This window comes from Tetranychus urticae, chromosome 1, assembly GCF_039701765.1.
Source record: "Tetranychus urticae isolate SD_2017Ah chromosome 1, NJAU_TeUrti_SD_1.0, whole genome shotgun sequence".
Lineage (NCBI taxonomy): Eukaryota > Metazoa > Arthropoda > Arachnida > Trombidiformes > Tetranychidae > Tetranychus > Tetranychus urticae.
In genome coordinates, this window is record NC_142958.1 from 32,502,633 (window position 1) to 32,524,967 (window position 22,335).

Here is a 22,335-nt window from a genome sequence, read left to right on the forward strand (position 1 = left end):
ATTATAATGATAACCATTTAGCAAGCCGCGAGATTCATAATCATTTAAGGAGTGAAACATATTAAGGCCAAGTCCTAAACTATTAAACAATTAGACTGTTAATTGTGTTATCACCTTCAACTCTCATCACTGGAAAATTAACTTTAAGATAACTATTTTAATAACAATGAAGAAAAGGTAATCAAAATTGGTTCATGTTACTTGATTGGTTGAGTTACACTTTATTTGCAAATGGTAAGTGCTTCAAGATTGTTTTCAAATATTGCATTACATTTAAATTGCCTCTCAATTGTTTAATTATAACATTTCTTTGAAAGAAAACATTTCGCTTTGATTGGATCAACAACACAACTTTAAATATCGCCTTTTTTCACCTAAAATTGTTGATATTTGCTATTATCAGGGTTGTGCTTTATTTGCAAGGTCACGGACTGTTCAGGTCAATCTGTTTGTGTTTGTGCATTTCGTGGCACTTTATTATTTTATTATTTCCAAGTAAACTACAAATCTATCTGCCGAATCAGGTTACCTTGAATCGCTTTAAGGAAGAGTTAATACTTTCAATCGCTTGACCAATGACAGGCCAAAGGTTACATGGCAAGTTCATTGAGTAACATTTTTAGACTAATTATGAGTTTGTTGTACTTTTGATCAACTCTTATCAATTTTTTGTCACAAGGTGCAAGTAACTCGATGATGCATTGAATGTTTTGTGCTCAAGTCAAGCTAGTTGCTTTAATGAAACGTGAATCTAACTTTGACTTAATATTCAAGTGAAATTTTTATCAACATCAGATCAACTCGTTATCAAAGTAAAGTGGATCTTTATCAATGTCGTTGTTTTAAAACGCACAGATTTGTTGTTATCATGATAACAAGCCGTTGATGCATGTTTAGGTTGACTCAACTAAACTGGTAAATCATCAAATGGAACATTGGTTAAAATCTAAGATTTAATGACAACGGACAATTAATTTAATGAAAGTCAATCAGTAAATCTTCAACTGATTGTGTGGTGAAAATTGTCAATGAAAGTTCAATGTTCGATTTACCCTTGATGAATCTTAATTGCATTTTCAGAGATCCGTTGGACAGAATGTGGAGAGACAAGACTGGTTTGGTACCTGAATCTTGACTAAGCAAAGTTCAATTTATACAAATTGACTAAATGACCTTGAGGTCAGGTTGTCAATTGACCTGAGATGATATCTTCAACCTGCTGCTAAGGCTAAAAAGTATTTTGATACAAATTCTTTCCAAATTTTATGATTTTGATTCAATCTAAAAATCTTGAACGAAAAATTCTAAGCTTGACTTGGAAAGCTCGAATTTTTACAAAATTTAACTTCAACCTTGTCTACAGACTTGGAATAAACTCTGTATTTCGACTTTGAAATCAGAACTGCAATCGTTATATTCAAATTCGATCTCATAAGTCGAGATTTCCCTCGAAAACTATGAATCTAATAAAAATGAAATGAAAAATTTATGCTCATTTGATTTTCGTCATTAAACTTTCAATTCTTAAAACAAAAAAAACTTGAAATAAAGTGTTCGTTAAACATCAATTGATTAAGATTTAATGGCCATCATGAAATCACAAACGACTGAGCAAAAGTTACAAAATGAAATAAAAGTAACGGAAAGTTGACAGAAAGCAATGAAAGCACAGAAAAAGTGACATTAATGATAATTAACAATCAAATAAAAGTATCGCTATTGACTATAATTCATGATAACTTTATATTTGACTTTTGATGGTTGTTTCATTTGTTTCATTCCAAGATTAATTGTAATGATGATTCAGTTGGACATGAGATTTAAGTTAATCTGATGAGAAAGAAAAGTAAGAAAAAGGAAAGAAGAAAAAGAAAAGAAAGAAAAATGTTATTTTCCATCATCTGGGTTCCCCCGCCCTGAAGAAGGAGGTGATTCTCTCTTCTCTTTCTTTCCCTCTTTACCCGCTTCCTGAGCCCCTCTCATCCCTCATCTTCCTGCCCTTGCCCTTCATCTTCTCTCTCTTTCCCTTATCATCATCTTCTCCCTTGAACTTAGTGATCTGAGCAACGGAAAAGGTAACGTTTATTTTAAGTTTACCTTAAGTGTGAATTGGTTGTGAACATCATTTGTATATTGAAGCCGAAAAAGTCAACATCTTTCATGATCATCAATTCAAGGTTCAATTGAATTTGCAAATGAATAAAATGTGTTTAATTGTGCTTTAAGTCAACGCTATTCAACATCTAAATGCAATTGACGATCGTCGCTTGCAAAGTGATTAAACGAGAAAATCAAATTGATTAACTTCCATAAAAGATTCTGTGTTAACAGTGTTTACCTGTGATTATTGACCCTCATCATGTATACCAATATAAAGTGTCTGCTCAATGTGATCTTAATCAATTACCTGGCCATTTGTGTGTTTGCACAAACCAACAACATTACAAAAGGTAAACTTTGATTCTTTTCCTTGAAAATTGAAGAAAAATTTTATTAAAATTGAATTCTTCAAAATGCAAGTTCTTTTTGAGAGTTACACTTGTCTGGACCTTCAATGAACTGACCTTCATCTTGTTATCAATAACAAGCTTTAACAGAAGGTAAACAACGAGATGAATGAATCTCTTGATTGGAGGTGAAAGGTGACAGGTCATTGGGAAGATGATGATGAATCAAGTTCTAAACAAGTAAATGACTCGACTCTCTTCAACTTTCTTCCGCTTTCTTAATAACCATCTACTTTCTTCATTACCTGAAGGCAATATTTTCTTTTTTACCTTTCCTCTTCTTTTCTATGCACTAACTTGGTTACCTGCTTTACCTTTACATTGATACAGATTAATGTTCAACTTGCTTTATTTGCTTGAGTTAGCCTCAAATCGCCTTAGGATTTTTCATGTAACCTTTCAGGGGTTAACTTTTTGTCAACAAAAAAAGCTAATGATGAAAAGTGTAAACTCACAAGGAATTTCTTTTTACACCGGAAACTTGGTCTAAAACATGACAGTTTCCTAAGGTTTAAACTCTAGACTCTAACCTGTCAATCATGACAACTTGAACACTTGTTAATAAAATTATCTTATCAACACTTTCTCACCATTATTAAGGTTAAATCTTTGAAATCATTTTCTTTTCTTCTTTTTCTTCCTTCCTTTTCTTCGCCTTTCTAATTGGACCAGATTGTTCTGAAGGTCAATGGAGATTTGAATTAATCACTGGCCATGTATTTACTTCACCTTCTGAGACAATGACCATGGTTCCAGGAACTTTACAGTTAACCGATTGTATTGCCTACTGTAATCGAAGTGAAACTTGTAAAGCAATCAACTTCGAAACTGGACTTTGCATCATTTTAACCTCAAGTGCTCAATCTCAACCATCGGCTTTAACGACTTCACAGTTTCCTGTTTTCACTATTTATGCTCAAAAAGTTTGCATTACAGGTAAATATGATAATCTGTCTGTTGCTGGACATGCCAATGGAATGTCATCAGTTTTTTCTTCCTTTTTTTGTCAACATGTCTCTCCACATTTGATTCAACTTTAATTTAGATTGCGGTTTTTAAACAGTTAATTATCTTGAATTTATTGAAAAGTAAACTTGAAAATTCCATGAAAAGAGAATCAGAAAATCGGTTTATTATGAACTTGTTAATTGTCTGAGCGTAAGCGAAGGCTTTATTATGAAAAGCGTGCGGATATTACCCACTCTAGAGCCAAAACTACTGAGCCAATCTCAACCAAATTTTATATACAGCTTCGATATGTTATGGAGCATTGCAGACGAAAATTTGGTTGAGATTGGCCCACTTTTACGAAATTAGTAATTTTGATTAAAAATAGATGTCACTTGTCAAAAATTAATAGGGATAACTATGGGCAAAAACTTTCGGACCTTTTTGGGTTTGTAGGGACTTAAAAACTGAGTCAATTAGTGCTATTACAAAATATATCGATCGACAGTTTTCGATAAAATCGTGGTCAGAGTTTAAACTTCGATCATCTTTTCTTCAGCTATGGAAGTAGACTTTTCCATGAAACTCATTTTCTTGATATAAATTTACATGGCCGACCAGAAAATGCACTTATTCAAGGAATAACATTTTCTTTTCCTCTAAAACAGATCAAATTAGGCTTGAGATAAACGGACCGCAAAGTTGTACAATAGAAGCAGATTATTTCACTAAACTCGTATATCTGTCTGAATTTTTATTATATATATAATACCAGAAAATGTACTTATTTTAGGATAAAATTCTGTTTCTTTACAACAGAACATTTCAATTTCAGTTAAATCGACCGCTTTCTGTGACCATAAGAGTTAGAGAGCTGAAACTTAACAGTAATCGATAAAAACTGGATTAACACTTTTTCGATCTAACGACAGTTCTCTTGTGGCTATTGCCCGTAAAAACTTATTGCTAAGAACTTTAGTCATATGCGCGCTCAGACTTCACTGTAATCAACAGTAGTCTAGTCTTAATCACCTTAAATTTGCACCTTTTCTCATCACGATATTCACATAAATATAATTATTATTATATTAGTTAGAAGCCAATCTAACCAGTTATTCAATATTAAACTTCCAACCTCATCTTCATCATCATTTTATCATCTCTGATTGTGATATTAATGTTCAACCATTTCAAATTGAAAATGGTAATTCCTCAAATGTTTGTTATTTCACCTTTTTTCCCCTCAAAAATCATTAGTAAAGCTTTTGCTTTTTTTTGCAAATCTTAACAAGATCAAGTTTTAAAGTTAACCAAAAAACAGCAATTTAAAGAAATGTAACATTGAATTATTTGGTTTCACTGAATTCAAATTGATGATTACAGTTTATTAAGTTGATCATTACATGTTATCATGCAAGAGTAGCATATCAATGAATAAATCAAATGAAAGTTGTCGAGCTAAACGAGTATCATAATCCTTAACTCACCATTTCAATTACCGTTACTTTCAACCCAAGAAGCTATCAATGGCCAGATAATAGCTATTTGAGTGAAACCTTAATCTAGAGATTTAACTTTAACCTTAAGATTTTAAATCTTAACCTTTGTGATAACAAATCTAAAGTTGCTGATCAAATTGTTTCATTAAAACAATGGATCAAATCACAATTTTGTTAATACAATTTTGAGATAAAAATGTCTACAAGAGTCAAATGAATTTTACAAAATGTACTGATTTAATGCCGAGTCTGGTAACTTGATAAGTTGACCTTTGAGTGATCCTTAGAGCTAAGTGAATGATTGTTGAAGCCAATTGAAAGACAGTCTATAAAGCCTATTGGATCATGTAAACAAGATGAAGATGAATATTTTCTAACAAGATTATGATGATGATGATGATAATGATTGTTATTTTAACTTCCCTGTTACCATGAAGATGGTGAAGAAAATAGTTGCACTTGTTCAGTGTAACAAGCTTTATTCGTTGATAGGTTGAGGTGACAGTAAATCATTGTGTGTGGTTTATTGTTGCCCTTTCTTGCTGTTTACTGACCACATCAATACACACAAACATAATGATGATGGTTTCTCATCTGTTGGTCAACGGGAAAAAAGCCGTTTTTCAATATTTTACCAAACATTACTTTTTCCCATCAACACAGTTTCTTTTCATTTTTCATGATATATTCTGTGAACCATCTTTTCCGTTCATTATTATTATTCAAAGCAAAAGAATATGAAATTGCGAAATTATCAATAAGAAAATTGATTTTTTTCTTCATTATTTGCGCACTTTTATTGCACTTTAAGATTTACTTCGCTAACCAAGTTAATTATCATGAATAGGTAAATTCATTGACAATGTTTCAATATTCAGTAACTTTTGCTTCCTCATTCAAATTCAATTCCGTCATTCCTCAATGTTCAGTTGAGATTTTCCAATTTTCCTTCAAAATCATCTTCTAATATCAATCTGATAATTGAAGCTCTTTCAAGGTAATTAAAACAATAACGTTTCTTTGTTGAAGATGAAAGCGATTTGAAGAGTGAAAAGGATATTTAGAACGATAAGTGAAAGAATAATGAAAAAAAGTTCTTAAGATAAGGTTCAGAGGCTGATGGTTGAGCTTTCAATTGTCATGATTAAACTCTGTTACATTAGGATAAATAATAATAATTTAATGAAGAAAAAAGTGAGTGAAAAGTTATCAGTGAAGAGAGGAAAAAAATACCGGAACCAATTTTTTGGTGAATTTTTTTATTCTTGACTGTTAACTTGATGAGAAACGAGCAGATGAAGATGAAGAGTAATTCTGGTAACAGATGATGATAATCTGTATCTTCTCTTTCACTTCGGTTCATTGACTTTCTCCCACAATTAGGAAAAGGGACAATTCCATGTGTAGCTACCTGATTATTTTATTATTATTGGTTTATCAAAATGAGAAATGTAATTCAAATAAAGCATTAATTCATTTCCATGGTGCTTCTTAATTCTCAAAGTGATCTTGATTAATGACATTTTTTTCATCAGGAAACAGGTTGCAATTGGTTTAAACAGAATCACAATAATTAACCCTTTTCTGATTCTTTTTTTCTCAGAGTTGAAACCAGCAAATGTTCATCTTGAAATATTCACAGGCAGAGAAACGGTTGCAATGAAGAGAAATGAAGAGATCATAATTTAGTTCAGAATTTGAATCAAATTTTATTGAAACGAATCAACCTCAATAAAAAAAGTAATTGACTTTGAAATAAACGGTAAAGAGTCAAATAGCGAAACACAATTGAGAAAAAAATGAAACAGAAAAGTTCAAAGAGCAAATTCAGATGATCTCTATTATTAGTTAAGCTGATTGAACCCAAAATAAAGAAAAAGGTTAAACTCAGTTTCAATGGAAAATTTTGTTTACTTTTCTTTCAATTCAAATTTCTGTGACTTTTTCCAGTTAAATCATGTCGATAAATTGATTAAATAAAAGACTCAGAACTTTGGAATCATTCAGATTTTCTCGCTTTTCATTTTCTTTCTCTATTTAGTCATCAGTTGAAGCCTTTAAAATGAGCCAAAAACAGTTTTTATTAAGCTTCATGTTGGCTCAGTGAATAGAATCGGATAATTTTCATCTTTCATTTTGATAGTTTTATATTTTTCTGGTTTAATCAATTTCCAGTTACAATATGCAAAACAAGGCAAAAGTTTTTCTCTCATTTCAGTCTGAATGCCTCAGAATTTGAGTCGAATCTGTTTTGCTGATTAAATAGTTATCACCCAACACAGAGTAATGGAGTGAGAAATGGGATTGTGATAGACAGAGTTATACTCATAGTTATTAGTTTGCTTGTAATTATGTAACATTTGTTTTCTTCATTCATCCATTAACCATGTACAACATGATGAACAGAAACGATTAACAATCTTGATCACGTTGCATTTAATTTACACATTCAGGATTCTAGCCGGAAAGACAATGAACAGAGTTTAATGATAACTGAAAGGAAAAGAAGAAGAAGAAGAAAAGAGAAAAAAACAAAAGCTAAATTAACCTTCAAAGTGAAGATACACAAATGATAATCTGAATTTAGCCTTAAGGCTAAGCGGAGGTTGAGGGAGGTTAAGAGATGATGAAAGGTGATGATGGAAAGTAAAGAAACAGTAAAGGAGAAACTTGTTGTTGCCGTTATCATCAATCGTTAGCCACGCATAACTACGAATGCGTCTTCCTTGCTTAATTATACTTGATATGATAATAGCATAATAGCATTCTTTTGACCTTTACCTTGATATTGTTTCCAGTTATGTTACATTTCCTTGTTTCGTCTTATTAATTATCTTTATTTATTTTCCCTCTTTATGCTCATATATTTATCCATTTATCAACTTTCCGTTTTTGCGTTTCTTCCCTTTTTAGAGCCAAATTTATCTTTATGTGACCGTCCATGGCTATTTGAACGAGTTATTGGTTATGAGCTGAGAAAGTTTGAAAAGAAAAGAGTTAAAGTAGATTCCAGGGAAAAGTGCATGGCCATGTGTTTGAACGAAAACGGGTTCACTTGTCGATCTGCCAATTACGATAACAATACTGGAGAGTGTATCATGTCCGACATGGATAGACACACAATCTCATCGAATGGACCAACTGCTTCAGGTTTACCCTCATCTCACCGTTACTTTGTACCAGCATCAGTACCTGGAATAGATTATCTTGAGAATAATTGTGTTCAAGGTAAGTTTACTTGTGCAATAAAATGATTAGTTAATCTAATTAATTGATTAATCTTTAAACAGATCCAAAGAAAATGTGTGATTTCAAGGAAATTAAAGGAAAGATATTGAAAACAGTCGATCATGTTCATTTAAATGTAAAGACTGTCGATGAATGCAAAGCAAAGTGCCTTGAATCACCTTATCGATGCTTCTCCTTTGACTTGGGCGATCCTTCAAACTCCGTCTGTCGAACCAGTCACCTTGATCGATCCTCTTTGACTCACATTGAAGATCCTTATTTGAATATCCCTGGATCAATGACTTATGAATTGTCTTCCTGTTACAACAGTAAGAATCATTAATTAATCATAATTTATCGTTTATCAATTTCATTTGAAAACATATTAACATGAAAAAAACAAACTGCTCAACATAAATAGTCACACTTTTTGCTCAAACCAGTTATAATGGTTGCTCTGGTAAGATGTCCAAATATCAACTATTAATAGAAGTTGATAAAAACTCGAAATTTGATTTTTAATTTAACCTTTTCTTTGGATCATTTCAACACTCATTATTCTAATTGAATAGTGAGTACCAATCATTTTATCAATGATTATTGGGTAATAATCGTAATGAACAACATTTTTGCCTTCAATGATCATTAAAGTGACACTAAAGGTACTTTGTATTATTAGGATGAAAGTATCATTAGCAGAAGCAAACGCCTTCCATATTAATTATTATGCATATAATTAATATTAAATCAACTTAATGTTGTCTCTTGTTCTCACATTAATTAACTATTAACAAATTCGTTGTTAACCAAATCAAAATTTTCATATTTCAACTTTGATATTTCACAAAAGCTCATTATTAATAGAAGATCTATTGACCAACTTGAAATTCTGAAAACTTTGAGATGAAAATCTAGACTCAGCTTTTGATGAAATAATCATCAGTCAATTATTAATTGTAAAGTCTCATTGGACAACCTTCAGGGTTGTGTTTGTTAAAAAATTTTCACATGAATCCTTATTTGTTTAGTTTCAAAACATAATCTAGAAGCTGGACATTGAAACTCGCTATTTGTTACACTTTGCGGTTTCAATGAAATTTCAATGTTCCTAATGAGCTCGAGTCAAATGATGAAACAAAATACTGGTTATTCATCTAAAGCCTGTCAGACAAGTTGAGCTGAGTCTATGTTGAGCTAAGAGAAACAACCTTTGACTCAGTTATTTAGTTTAATCAATTTTTAGTTACAATAATAATGCAAACTAAGTGAACGATGTTACTTTGAGTCAGTCACGCTTCAATTTGCAAGGCCTAATCAATTTACGGTGTTAATAATTCAAGATGAGCCAATGATATTCATTGTTTCTTACAAGTCGCAAAGCATGACTAAACATAGCTTTGAATAGAGGCGAATGATAAAGTAAACTTTGAAGCTCAAATAATCATCTTTAATTAAAATTGTCGCCTTCAACTCTACTAATCTTCACCTGAAAGTGCAAAATAACTGAATCATTTGCTTGAAACGTGAATCATTCTAGTTATGAGCTGTAAATGAGGAAAAACTTGAGTTCACTTTAAAGACAAAGATTAAGCTTTATTTGAATAGTTTTTCATTATGACATCAACTGCATCATAATCATCTATGTTATCGCCCGACTGACCCTTTTTCAGCTTAAACTAGTCAGAGTAATTCCGTTGATGCACTTTAAATGATATTACGATCTTTTGCTTAAACGCTTCAATTTTGAGAATTGCAAACTCAACTGGAATGAAATCACTTTAACTGCCATTTCTGTTAACCTGAAAATTGCTTTACTGACCAATAGTAACCCAGTCAGATGAGCTGAAACAGAGGAAACAAGTTGCTATTCTTATTGAAAATCGAATAAAATGTTTATTATGAAAACAATTAATAGTTGCGATTGCATTCTGAAGCTGCAAATTGTGCTAAACCTTTAATGGCGATCGTGACTTTAATTTAAATCATTGATGTTTTGCATCAAGTGTTAACCATCAAATAAAGATAATGAAAGGAGCGCAATTAAGATGACTGTTAATCTTAATAACTTATTTAAAGGGCAAAACACAAAGAAACTCAAAGAGAATGAAAATATTTTAAAAAAATGGTCAATTCGTGAGATGATTAAAGTAATTATCATATCCCTGTAAATTAGTCGTTAAAATGGTGAATTGAAAGGAAACAATTGGGTGCATTGAATGAGAATCAAGTGATTGTTAGATAATCTCACTTTATTAATCACAAGTTGACCATCTCTCATCACCATCAAGGAAGTGTATCTACCATTGGAAATGAAGTAACATCCATATTGATGTGAACATAATTTTTTAATACAATTTTAGGGAAAGTAATACATGATCTATGAGAAGGTTCATCAATTTATTCCGGTTTCAGTAAATGTTGTTTTTTGCTGTCTTCATCTTCATTATTAATGTTCATCTTCTTGTCTGTTTCATCATCTTCCTCATCATCATGTGTTCCCTCTCCTTGTTCACCTTCTGTTCCTGTCTTCTTCCAGAATTATCTCACCGTGACTTTAATGGACTCTCTCAAGCGTATTATATGTATAAATCTGTTTAACCAGAAAATGGTTCTAACCATCGTAACAAGCTCAGTAAACATTAACCCTTGTTTTCTGGTTTCAGACTTTCTTTCGCCAACATTCATCGAATAAACTTTCCTTCTGTAAAAAGTGTTCACATTGATATTCAATCATTAATTAACTTTCCCAATGAATCCAGAATAGTTATCAATTAATGTTTAAACATCAACTCAGATTAAACAGCGAAAATCGTAATCATTTAATCAGATTAAAGTTTCAAGAAAATAGAAATATTTTCATTTCATTTTTCCTTTCAAGTTTCAGATGAATTTTTCAACATTTCAAATCATTTGATGAGATTACTCGATGATTATTGAACAAATATTAACTTTGAACAGTTTCTGATCCAAAGTTGAACCCTTCAATGATATTAACATCAATTTGTCTTTCCTTGTCAATTTTGATTGAAGCAACATTATTAACCAACAAAAGGTTAAACGATTTTTGTCAAAGTGAAAAAAGGTAAATCTGTTGGTTGGTAAAGAAAAGATAAGAAAAATATTGGTAAATAAAGGTAAATGCTTTTTGGGTAAAGTTATTATTGGAAGAAGGTAAGTGAATGTTGAGTTAATATTTACTAGCAATTGGTTTGCCGTGATTTATGTTGTGTTGGTGTGAAAAGTTGTTCATCTCAAAATTACGGCAAAGGGTAACCAGGCCGTCTACCTTCCGGGGTGTATATGTGCACTTAGTATTTACAGTAACCTCAATTCAGTGTGTAGTGAATTGATCAGTCAATCTGAATATAAAAATATCCAAATAATAACCAGAAAAGTTGGTAACTTGCAGAGCATTTGTAATTCATTTTTCAACTCCTTTTTCAATCTACTTTTCTTTTTCATACATTTTTAGACATTCTTACCTTGATTTTGTAGCTTTTTAGACCATTTACCAGAATTGGTTTGACTTTCATTAATTGTGATTGGCAAGAAAAATGATTCATTTAAATGTTCATCTTTACATTAATCTAGATTGTAATAAGATCCCAACTCTTTTCATGCCATTTATTGATTATCAATGTGATCACTTTTCAATGGAAGCTAATCATTTGAGTTTTCAATGAGTGATGATGAACAAGAAAAGATTGCAATTATTGCTATTATTATCAGTTTTGTATCGGGTTATGAGGTTAATAGTGAATGTTGATCAATCTATTCATTAGCAAATAAAAAGGTTGGCAAGGTAAGAAAGGAAAGGAGAAAGAAAAATAAAAGTTCATTTAAAGCTGTCAGAGAATGAAAAAGATTTAATTATCTGGTTAACCAGTGAAATAATAGTTGTTATATACAAATGTATATATTTTTAGGTCAACATTGACTTGTGGCCAATAATATTAACAATAGAATCAAGTTAAATGAGCAAATACAATATTAACAATCAGTGTAAGAGTGCAAATGTTAATCACAATATGGATCTTGATTGATGATGATTATCGCGATAAGAATGGCCATGCCATTGTGGAGGTGCTTTACAAAAGGTAATAATTAGCTTTAATTTTGATTAGCTACAAATACGAGTTACAAGGAACCAGAAAAATGATTCCAGACCCTTTTTACTGACCATTTGGTCAGCCACTTAAATTCAATTGATATAAAAAATTCTTCGCCAAATTTTAATCAAAATAGGTGTTCATCAGTAATCAACAATCTTCCTCTTGTGCAACAATTAATAAGAGTTTCAATGCTTTTTATATTAACCTTCAATCTAATCTCAATTTGTTAACATTTTTTTTTCTGGTTCAATATGTTGACACAGTAATAATGCAAAATGATCTGTTGGGTAATTTGAAACTTTATTAAAGGAAGATAATCAGGTGAGCCATGACTTGGATGGCCCATGAGAAACGAGGTTCATCTTGAACCATTGATTTTGCTTGAAATTTGAGTTAAACTGAGGCTGGTTTTTGATGAATGTTTACTTCACCATAAAAGGTTATTAATCAAAGTTTAAACAATAGATCATAACGTTATTATTAGCCTGTGGCACCTTGAATTGAATTATCTTGTATGGAATAATGGAATATAACTTTGGTTCTATTTTGGTATTCTTAAGAATCAAGGTGACGATTAAGAGGGACAGATGGGTACATTTTTATGGTATCAGAGATGAAGTTGTTGGACAATCGCAGGACAAACTACAGCGGAAGCCAATATTGTTTCCTTGAATCAAGAACGAAAGTTAGAAACGAAAATGCAAAATAATCAGTAATCAATAACCTTAGGTCATTAGGTTAAGTTGGGTTGGGTTAATCTTGAACTTGAATTATTTCCAAGCAATGGATGTTTTATGGATTGTTTTAGATACCGTAGTATTACACACTAAAAAGTCGAAAAACTGAACTCTGGTACGCGAAAGTCGACTAGTTTTAGAGCAAAATTCATTTTTTTCTTGATTTCTATTTTTAGCTCACTTTCAGCGGCGGCTTCCTAGCTGCTTAGCTGGCGACTAACTGTTAGCCGCTTGTGCTGTTTGCCCAACAGCTAGACTCAAGCTAAAACAGTTAGCTCGATAGTCGGCTAATTTTGACTGACTACGGTATCTAAACTACTTACTAGTTTTAAACAAGTCGTCAAGTGGTCGTCACAAAAATAATGCAAATAATACCTTTCCAGTCATGTTAATCTTTGTTAAGCCTTGATTCAAATCTATGAGTCTGTTGAAATAATAATTAATTGAAAGGCAACTCAGTTGATTGTAATCTTTGTAGTTAATGGAAAATATGGTTCAGAATTAATCTGATCTGCAATTAGGACGAGGCTCATAATGAGTAGCCATTAAATTATCTAAATGTTCCAATTAAGGTTTATTTTGATTTGATTGTGTTTATGGTGGAAAAGACTGTGTAAAGGTGTGAAAATAGTTGGATAAGGTAAAGATGAAGAGCATGAAGCAATGAAGAAAAAAGTTGTACCATTATTCTGCTTATGGAACAAGAAGAATAAGATGATGAAGATAAGCTTAAAGATTCTTCCTGATTCTCATAAATTTCAGGTTGCCTATCGTCGGTCTGTTGAAGCTCTCATCTCAATCCAAAGTATTAAAAGAATCCAAGAAATAATCTTTCTCAATCTCTATTGAAAGAATCATCAACTTCATCTGTCATCTTCATCTTCATCTCATCTCTTCTAACCATAACCATTGCCATAACCTTTCCGGTTTACTTTCTCAACGTCAATTCAATATTCAATTTTCCTTGAATAATCTTGACTCTCTCTTTTGTCGTCAGATAACAATTGAAAAAATATTTATCTCAGTTTGTGAAAAATATTTACTGACCAACATCACGTTTACCAAAGTAATATTTGCCTTCATTTGTTTTCAACCATTTTTCAGGAAACATTCATCAACCATTATTATCACCTTACTTGGTGCCTTAAAATATCAGCCAACATAATTAGTTGGCGATGAGAGGCCAAATCGATGGTCGATATTGAGTCAGGGTTATATCGCCAAGTTTAATTGCCTTCTGCGAAATATTAATCATATTGAGTAACTAAAACTGTCAACTTTACAATCAATTTTAGTTGACTAAACATGAAAACCGAATGGCAAAACAATCGAAATTTTAAATTGTCTTCGATTAGACTGAAATCGACTTTGAAACAATTTCTTTATGCAATAAGTGATGAATAAAGATATTAGTTAAGCTATTGATAGACTTTGATCAAAATAACAAACACTTGGATCAATATTACTAAAAATACAGTTGTGACCGATTTAATCCTATGGATAACCTTTTAATGGTCATTAGGTTTTGCTATCAACTTTTGCAAAATACATTTACTTTTATTTCTCTTTGTTAATCACCTTAATGGACTAACCTTTGGGTGTTGAATTATTGGACACATTGAGAGTAATTAGTTTAATGATTCAGGAAAATAATTGTTTAATTTGTTAAATAGCTGCATCCGATAATTTAGAAACTCACCTTTTACTTCAACCAGGGAAGGACAAGAATTGAAAAAATGTTAAACATTGATTTTTTCATTGACTTCTCAATCGAAGCTAGAGTCAACTATTTGAGTAAAAAAACAAAACCAAATCATTTGTAAAACAATTTTCAACAATAAAAAGCAATTTAAACTCAATAAGATTGAAATGAAGAAGAAAAATCAATGTGAACATTTCTTATTTAGATACTGAAAATATTCAAATTACATGATGAATCAATTGAAATACAACTTAATACATTGCCTTTTCTTTGTATCATTTTTTCATTTATATTTTCTATTATATTCACTCAACTCTCAACCTACGTACATCAATGGTTTAATTTAATTGACTTTAATTTACTTGTAAAAGCTTCTTTTATTTGGAAACTTTTTTTTACTTCAAATGAATGTAACATTTCAATTTGAACAAAACGTTTCATGTTTTTTACCTTCAAAACAAGTAACAAATCATCTTCACTAACAACCATTGAGCAAATGTTAACATAATCATCTGCATGTCCAAAGAAACTGTTAATTAATGCAGTTAAATGAACAGAAAAATCAATTGCAACAATTAAGTAAAATTAGTTGAGTGCGAAAAAAAAGAAGACATTAGATGTAATCATTTAAACCCAAGTTAACCAGGTTTATCATGATTACTTACTTGAGCAGTTAAGCAGTTGACAGTAAACCAGAGAAGCAAATAAGCATGAATTGTTGTCATGATGAACATCATGTTGCAACTGGATTTACATTGAAGGTGAAATGAAATAGATAAACGGTAAAACAAGAAGAATCAATAAGCAAATTTAAATTAACCGGATAAACAAAAGCAGCTATAATTGGCCTCTGATTAGTTGCAAGATTAAAAATCAACTTTTCCAGTTTTCACGTTGAAACGTTTTACTTTAATTGTTTCCTGGTTATTATTTTTGTCTATTAATCTTTTACCCTTTCCTAGGTTTACTAATTAACGTTGTCTAATTGTGATTATCTTTTACAGTTACAATTGTTTGCAAAGCAAAGGAAATGGTTGCTTCGGTTCAAACAAGCAAAGTGTTTAATGGCAAAATATACGCCAAATCAAAGCCAAACTCGTGCGTTTCCGACATTAAAAACAGCCTAGACTTTGAGATTATCATGCCTTACCATGATCTCATGTGTGATGTTAAACAAGAAAACTCGGGAAAGTTCAGCAATGATATAATTATTCAACATCATGACATGATTGTGACAACACTTGATAAAGGCCTTTCCGTCCATTGTAACTACGACCTTTCCAATCGATCCATTTCCAATGTTGCTTTGGATGTTGATGATGATGTGGCAACTCGTGAAGATTGGATGAACAATGTTCACTCGGCAACCGTCGCAGCACCCAATGTCACCATGAAAATAACCAATCAACAAGGATTTGAAATTGAATCGGCCAATGTTGGAGATTCTCTTTCCCTTCGATTTGAAGTATTGGAAAAGTCAAGTAAGTATTACAATTAAAATATCAATCATTAATTAGTGTGACGCTAATGGTGAAGATTACCATTGTTTCTGACATTCCTCAATCAATTTCATGGTTGTTCAAGCAAACCAATTTTATATCATCATTATCATTCTTGCCCATTTTACTTACCTTTCCTTCCTCTTCATAAAACAAGGTAAATAGCATCTTAAAATGTTAGCTACGGCCATTAACTATCAACTGTAAATAACGAAGAATAATATTAATAGAAGAGAATCAAGACTCCCTGTTGATTATTACAAGTTGAACAATTTGTTTTTTCTCTCTCATCGAAACTGGTCAAACAATTTATAGAGTAATTAATCAAATGGTGTAAATAATTAAACTAATTGCAATGAATGGGTTAACGCAGGGTTTCCAACTCTTTTTACAGGCAACCTTATAAACTGTTAAACGGAAGACAAGACAACAAACTGTCCATTCAGTGAACCTCACATTTAAATGTTAATTGCCATTGATTTTAATTGCAGCCTTTTTAATGAACTTTTTGTTTTTGCGCTGACCTTTAAACAAATTTAAACATGAAACAGTGAATGGACAGTAGATAAGGCAAAATGTCAACTGACCATGCAATGAGAGAGACACAAAGATTTGACCCTTTTTCCGTTCCATCCTTCATCTCTCATCCCATTTCTCAGACAAACACAGAAACTTGATTTACGGTTAACTTTTATTTAGCAACAATTAACTTGACGAGTAAACATGATAAAATGGTCTGTTTAATAACAATCAACACAACTGTCATGATAATAATGGTAATCATGAAGGAATATTATATTTTCAGTTTTTGTTGCGTTTTTTCTTCTTTTAGAATTATGAGAAAATGAAAAATATTTATTCATGTTTTTACTGAAAGGCTTGATTTAGATCAATTTACATAACATTTAACTGTTGATTAGCTGTTTATCTTGACCATTAAATGGACAGAAAGAAAATACTTTTCTCTATTATCATGTTAATGAACGCTTGTAATCTCAATCTTTCCTTCCATCAAATAACATTTATTAAAACGCGAAAATGATATTAAGAGATTTGGCAGTTGAGAACAATGTGGAGATGAAAACGACCTTTACGTGTATGAGGTTAGGAATTAGGTAAAAATAAATGGGCTTACTTCGAATCTTGAAAATTCTGTTGAGTAGAACATGTTTCAATCGATTTTTTCTTAAGATCAGATGGAATTGCATTATTTTCTCGTTCGATTGCTTTTGACAAAGCTTTTTGTTCAACTTCATCTTGTGACTTTTGATTGCTTGATTTACATGAATTTAACTCAAAATTTACTCATCTTACCTGATTTTGGAAAATTTTTAGATTCCAGGAATTGATTTAAAATTTTTGTTTCAAGAATAATTTTTAATTTAAAAGTTAGAATTGATATTTTATTGTTGATTGAAAGTTTGCAATTAGAACAATAAATAATGTAAAAAATAAGATTTATTTTCTCAACAAATAACATTTCATTTACAATTTTGGTCGTTTATTGTTGATCAATTATTAATTGTCCATTTTTCGATTCTTTTCCAGGTCCATATGAGATTTTCGTTCGTGAACTCGTGGCGGTTGACGGTGTTGATAGTTCAGAGATATTGCTCATTGATTCATCAGGTTGTCCAACTGATGCATCCATCATGGGTCAAATGGGTCGAGTCGATGGATCAGGCCAAGTGCTATCAGCATCATTCGACGCCTTTAAATTCCCGACAAGTGATATCGTCCAGTTTAGAGCCTTGGTCACTCCATGTTTGCCCAACTGCGAACCCGTTCAATGTGAAGTCAATGGACTTGAAGGTCGCCCTGGTGATGTCCTTTCATACGGCAAAAGACGAAGACGATCCTTATCATCCTTGGCATCGCCATTAACTGAGACCAAGAACTCTGACGAGGAAGAAATGGTTGTTGTGCAAACAATCAAAATCGTTGATACATTCAACAATCAAAAAGGTGATTCCAAGAAAAGTGGATCCAAAAAGGTAATCCAAAAAGGATCAACTTCCAATCAGAATGTAAAGAACTTTAAAGATGAAAATGTAGATGAAGAAACAAATGAAGTAAACTTTGATTCAGAGAAGCGAGTTAATCGTCGAAACTTGGATTCACCTGGTTGTGCCTCATTCCTTGGCTTAATCATGGCCTGTTCATTATTCCTGATCGCTCAGTTGTTCCTGATTCTAGCTTGGTGTCTCATTTGGTGGAGAAAACAAAAGAAAGGATTTCCCTCATTTTCACCTCAACTAACACCAACAAACTCATCAACTTTACCTTATTTCAATTCTCATCATCATCACCATAACCAGCCTCATCAGGGTAAATCATCGCCAACCTCATTGAACAAATTTTTAATATCGCCCAATCGCACTGGAAGCATCGGAGGTCATTCGCTTTTATCCAATTCATCTTCGCACTCATCTTCATCTTCAGTTGCCAACAAAACGAAACAATCAAATAGATCAACATCGCAAACCCAATCCAGTTACGGAGCTCACTATTTAACTCCATTCAGTTCATATCACAGGAAATTCGCTGAACCCAGGAAAACAGCAGTTGATATGTATTCATCAATGTCACAATTATATCAATGAATTAACATTAATTAGGTAACAAATTGATCGGCTTGATTCGTCTTGTTCACCATAAACAGAGAACCAGAAAATTGAGTTAAAAGGATAAACAAAATGAGCAGATAAACACAAAGAGAAGCAACAAGATAATTGAGTTCATTTGAATCATTTCATTTCCTGTTATTTATCATTCACTTTACCCACATCATATTCACTCTCATTATCATCATCACCATCATGTCCATTGAACAATTATTTTTTCACCTGAAAATTGCATGAAGAGAAGAAAAGAAAATGGCATTTTTTTATAAAATAAATTATCGATTATTTAAATGATTGGAAGGAAACAAACAAAAGATGAAAATGATTGCCAACAAGTGATGATAGGAATGCAATGATTACTGTCAACACCAAAGTTGAGTTGACCATTGAGAGGAACAACAATTGCTATGATCATCTTGTTGATAATCAAATTATTGTCCAGTTACAGGAGATGACCTAGTCAAGGATCCTTTTACGATGAACCCACCAAAATTACAGAATCATCAACTAAATTATTATTCGTATTGTCATTACTTTTTTTATATTCAATCGTCAATTGAATGGAAATGAAAAGCAAATTTATTTATATAAGGAAAGATTATATTCAAAGTGCAAGCTGATTGACGATAATTACAATTTGATTTAACTTCCGTTTTCGATGATTTCACATTAACTATAAAACTAGTTTCAATTGAAAGATGAACAATTTTACTTGTTTTCAATGCAATTCACGACAATCAATTTCAACTTTAACTCAAGAATAGCAAAAATCATCACTCAGTAATCATTAACAATTTACATTTTCGCTCAACTTTTCTTCTTCAATTGTGAACATTGACTTGCAATTGAAAATGGCAATTGATCAGTTATAATCTTCTAATTTATATCACTTTACTGACCAAATGCTGACCATTTTCATGTCTTAAATGTTATTCAATTATTCATCAAACATTTCTGAGTTTTCATTTCATTCCAATCTTAACTTATCAATTTAACCAGAAAACCTTTCAAACTTTCATTAAACATTGAAATGCAAACAAAAGGTTTCTTAAGAGTTAAAGTTGACAATCAAAGTTAATGTTCACAATTAAACGGTAATCAAAAGTCGACTTTTCTTTCATTTATTGAACCGAACAATCAAATTGATGATTATCACGATTAGTGTCAATTGAAAATCTTATAGAATTAAATTCATCAAATTATCGCCATCAATTAAAACAATCCGATTTACCATGTTTTTTGTCCAAATCAAAATATCAAAATATTTATGTATTTATAATGCAATAGCAAAATGTAAAAACAGAGTCTCAATTAATTTTATCAAATTTAATAAAATCAAATTCAACTGAACTCATGGACTTATTTCATCAATAACTCAGTTTAAAGTTAATTTCAATCAACATGTTAATTACTTCAAGAGTAAATCTAATTTACATCTTTCCATCCAATAATTGCTATCGATGAATAATGAGAAAACTTGTGAAATTGAATCTCAAAGGGAATGAAAAAGATTAACCTTTGGTCTTTCATTAAAATTCAGTCAAATTTGATTCCAATAATTGGTTTTCCAATTTAATCATATTTTTAGTTTTCATATATTCTGGTATTAATGAGAGAAAAAAGATGAAATTGAAATTATCATGAAAAATGTTAAAAAGAATTTCGAATCTCATGAGATAAATATTGAAAATTGGATTCTTTTAACAAAGTATATAAAGTTATTCGACTTTTCATGTTAGTTCAGTTGTTTGATTGATTCTGTTGGAATTATCTGTTAATCAGTTTAACGTTTTCTTTCTCAGAAAATCCAATAATTTGTCAACTATGAAGTTAACATTTGTTTTCATTTTCATGTGTTTACTGGTTAATCTGGTTTACTCTCAGGTAACATTCACTAAAGACTGGAAACCAGGCGGTAAACGAAGTAATGTTCAATGTCGACTGATTCCAGTTGCTGCGTCACTTTCAAGGGTAAGTTTCGTCTCTAATTGTACATCAAATTCATTTTTGTAAGATAATGTTTTCATATTTTTTGACTGATTCTTCTTTTGATTTCAATTGATTTTAATCTGATTAAAGGAAAGTGATCATTTTAAAGGTGGCTTAGCAAGTGTTGAGGATGATCGACGAAAGCTTGCTGATAGCGAATATATCAATAATTCTTGGTGAATTAACAGACTTAATTGGCAAACCGAACGACGAAGGGACGGAATCTTGTTAAATGGAATCACAATTCAATGTATTTTAACTGAAAAACTGTATTAATGAAAAACAATTACAAAGCCAATAAATGAATAGCTTCTAACTAACTTCTGAAAATATTAAATTCACGTTTTTAATCAGTTCATCTCAATCAAGCTGAAACGAAGAAGAAGATTCTTTAAATATCAAATTTTCAAAATAAAATTGAAGTTATGTTCTCATATTTAGCTAAAAACCTAATGTAAGTTTAATGTTAAACTAAATGGAAAATTTTGTTCACCATAAAATATTCATTAATTTAATTCCTTTCATATAAACTGTATTTCAATTAAAAGGAGATTGAGTTAATTAATTCCACAATGTAATTCATGATATAAAGCAGTTTAAATTATGCCTCAAAAGCCTGATTTCCTATTTGAAACAAACTTTAATTTCCTTCAGATTTCCAATCATATTTTATAATTACTCATAATAATAATAATCGGAATGGATCATGAAAAGCACTGATCAAAATTGAAAGACTTGGCAATCATAGAGCAATGAACAGAGGTGAAATGGAAACAAACGCAAGATTGATCAAGAAACTCACCTAAAAAAATTCGTTTTAATTGCTGGTTTTGATCTGAAGCAATTGATATGAATGCAATGATGTAAAGAGTAAAGTCGAAAATTATTGTTAACTTTGAATGGATTTACACTTTGAATGGTTGATAACGAAGTGAATAGTGAATCAATGGAACGATGAGATTGAACTGAACAAACCAATGCGATAAGCGAATAACATTTGAGTTACTACTTCGTCCACCAGTTCGACCTTGTCTTCCAGCCAAACCCCGAGCAGCCCCAACCCCTGCCCTTCCACCTCCAGCTCGACCACCTCCAGCTCGACCTCCAGTGCCTTTCCGTTTAGTTCGGATTAAATGGACTTCTGAAGTCGTATTGTTCAATGGTAATGATGAGCTTTCTTTTATTGTTGTTGAGATTGGCTTTGGAAATACAAATTGAGTTGAAACAACAAATAGTATCACTAGATATATGATGAGATATTTCATGATGATCGACACCAACTAAGTCTAGAAGGTTGGAATTTTCAGATAAAATTTGCTTATCATTTAGATGATTATCAATTGTCCAGAGAATCGAATTTGCTTTCGATCAAGTTAACTGAACATTTTCGTGCATTTAACTGTTAACCTTATCAAGGCACAGATCAAACAAGATGTTGATCAAAATGATTCTGTGCGATTCTCACTCCTTTTTTTACCTTCACAGATCGA

The 22,335-nt window shown here is 31.5% G+C and overlaps 1 protein-coding gene and 2 long non-coding RNA genes across 3 annotated transcripts; 2 read left to right on the top strand and 1 right to left on the bottom strand.

Moving 5' to 3' along the window:
• The first annotated feature begins 2,066 nt into the window (after nt 1–2,066).
• On the top strand, nt 2,067–20,206 carry LOC107362058 (uncharacterized). The gene is made up of 6 exons (XM_015929054.3): nt 2,067–2,450; nt 3,180–3,443; nt 7,868–8,182; nt 8,245–8,511; nt 15,738–16,214; nt 17,781–20,206. The coding sequence occupies exons 1-6, from the start codon at nt 2,360–2,362 to the stop codon at nt 18,833–18,835; spliced, it is 2,469 nt and encodes an 822-aa protein (XP_015784540.1). The 5' UTR covers nt 2,067–2,359; the 3' UTR covers nt 18,836–20,206.
• Nucleotides 17,673–22,288, bottom strand: LOC149094991 (uncharacterized). Its single transcript, XR_016200908.1, has 2 exons — nt 21,648–22,288; nt 17,673–19,078 (listed from the first exon to the last, which is right to left on the bottom strand). It is a non-coding gene; the product is annotated as an uncharacterized LOC149094991 (long non-coding RNA).
• On the top strand, nt 20,581–21,165 carry LOC112538839 (uncharacterized). Its single transcript, XR_003082216.2, has 2 exons — nt 20,581–20,827; nt 20,936–21,165. It is a non-coding gene; the product is annotated as an uncharacterized LOC112538839 (long non-coding RNA).
• Nucleotides 22,289–22,335: the final 47 nt, after the last annotated feature.

Excerpts from the sequence above, each read along its gene's own strand:
- LOC107362058 (XM_015929054.3), top strand. The coding sequence starts at position 2,360 with ATGTATACCAATATAAAGTGTCTGCTCAATGTGATCTTAATCAATTAC. Across the intron at positions 3,444-7,867 it reads TCAAAAAGTTTGCATTACAG|AGCCAAATTTATCTTTATGT; the intron begins GTAAATATGATA and ends TTCCCTTTTTAG. Across the intron at positions 8,512-15,737 it reads ATTGTCTTCCTGTTACAACA|TTACAATTGTTTGCAAAGCA; the intron begins GTAAGAATCATT and ends TATCTTTTACAG.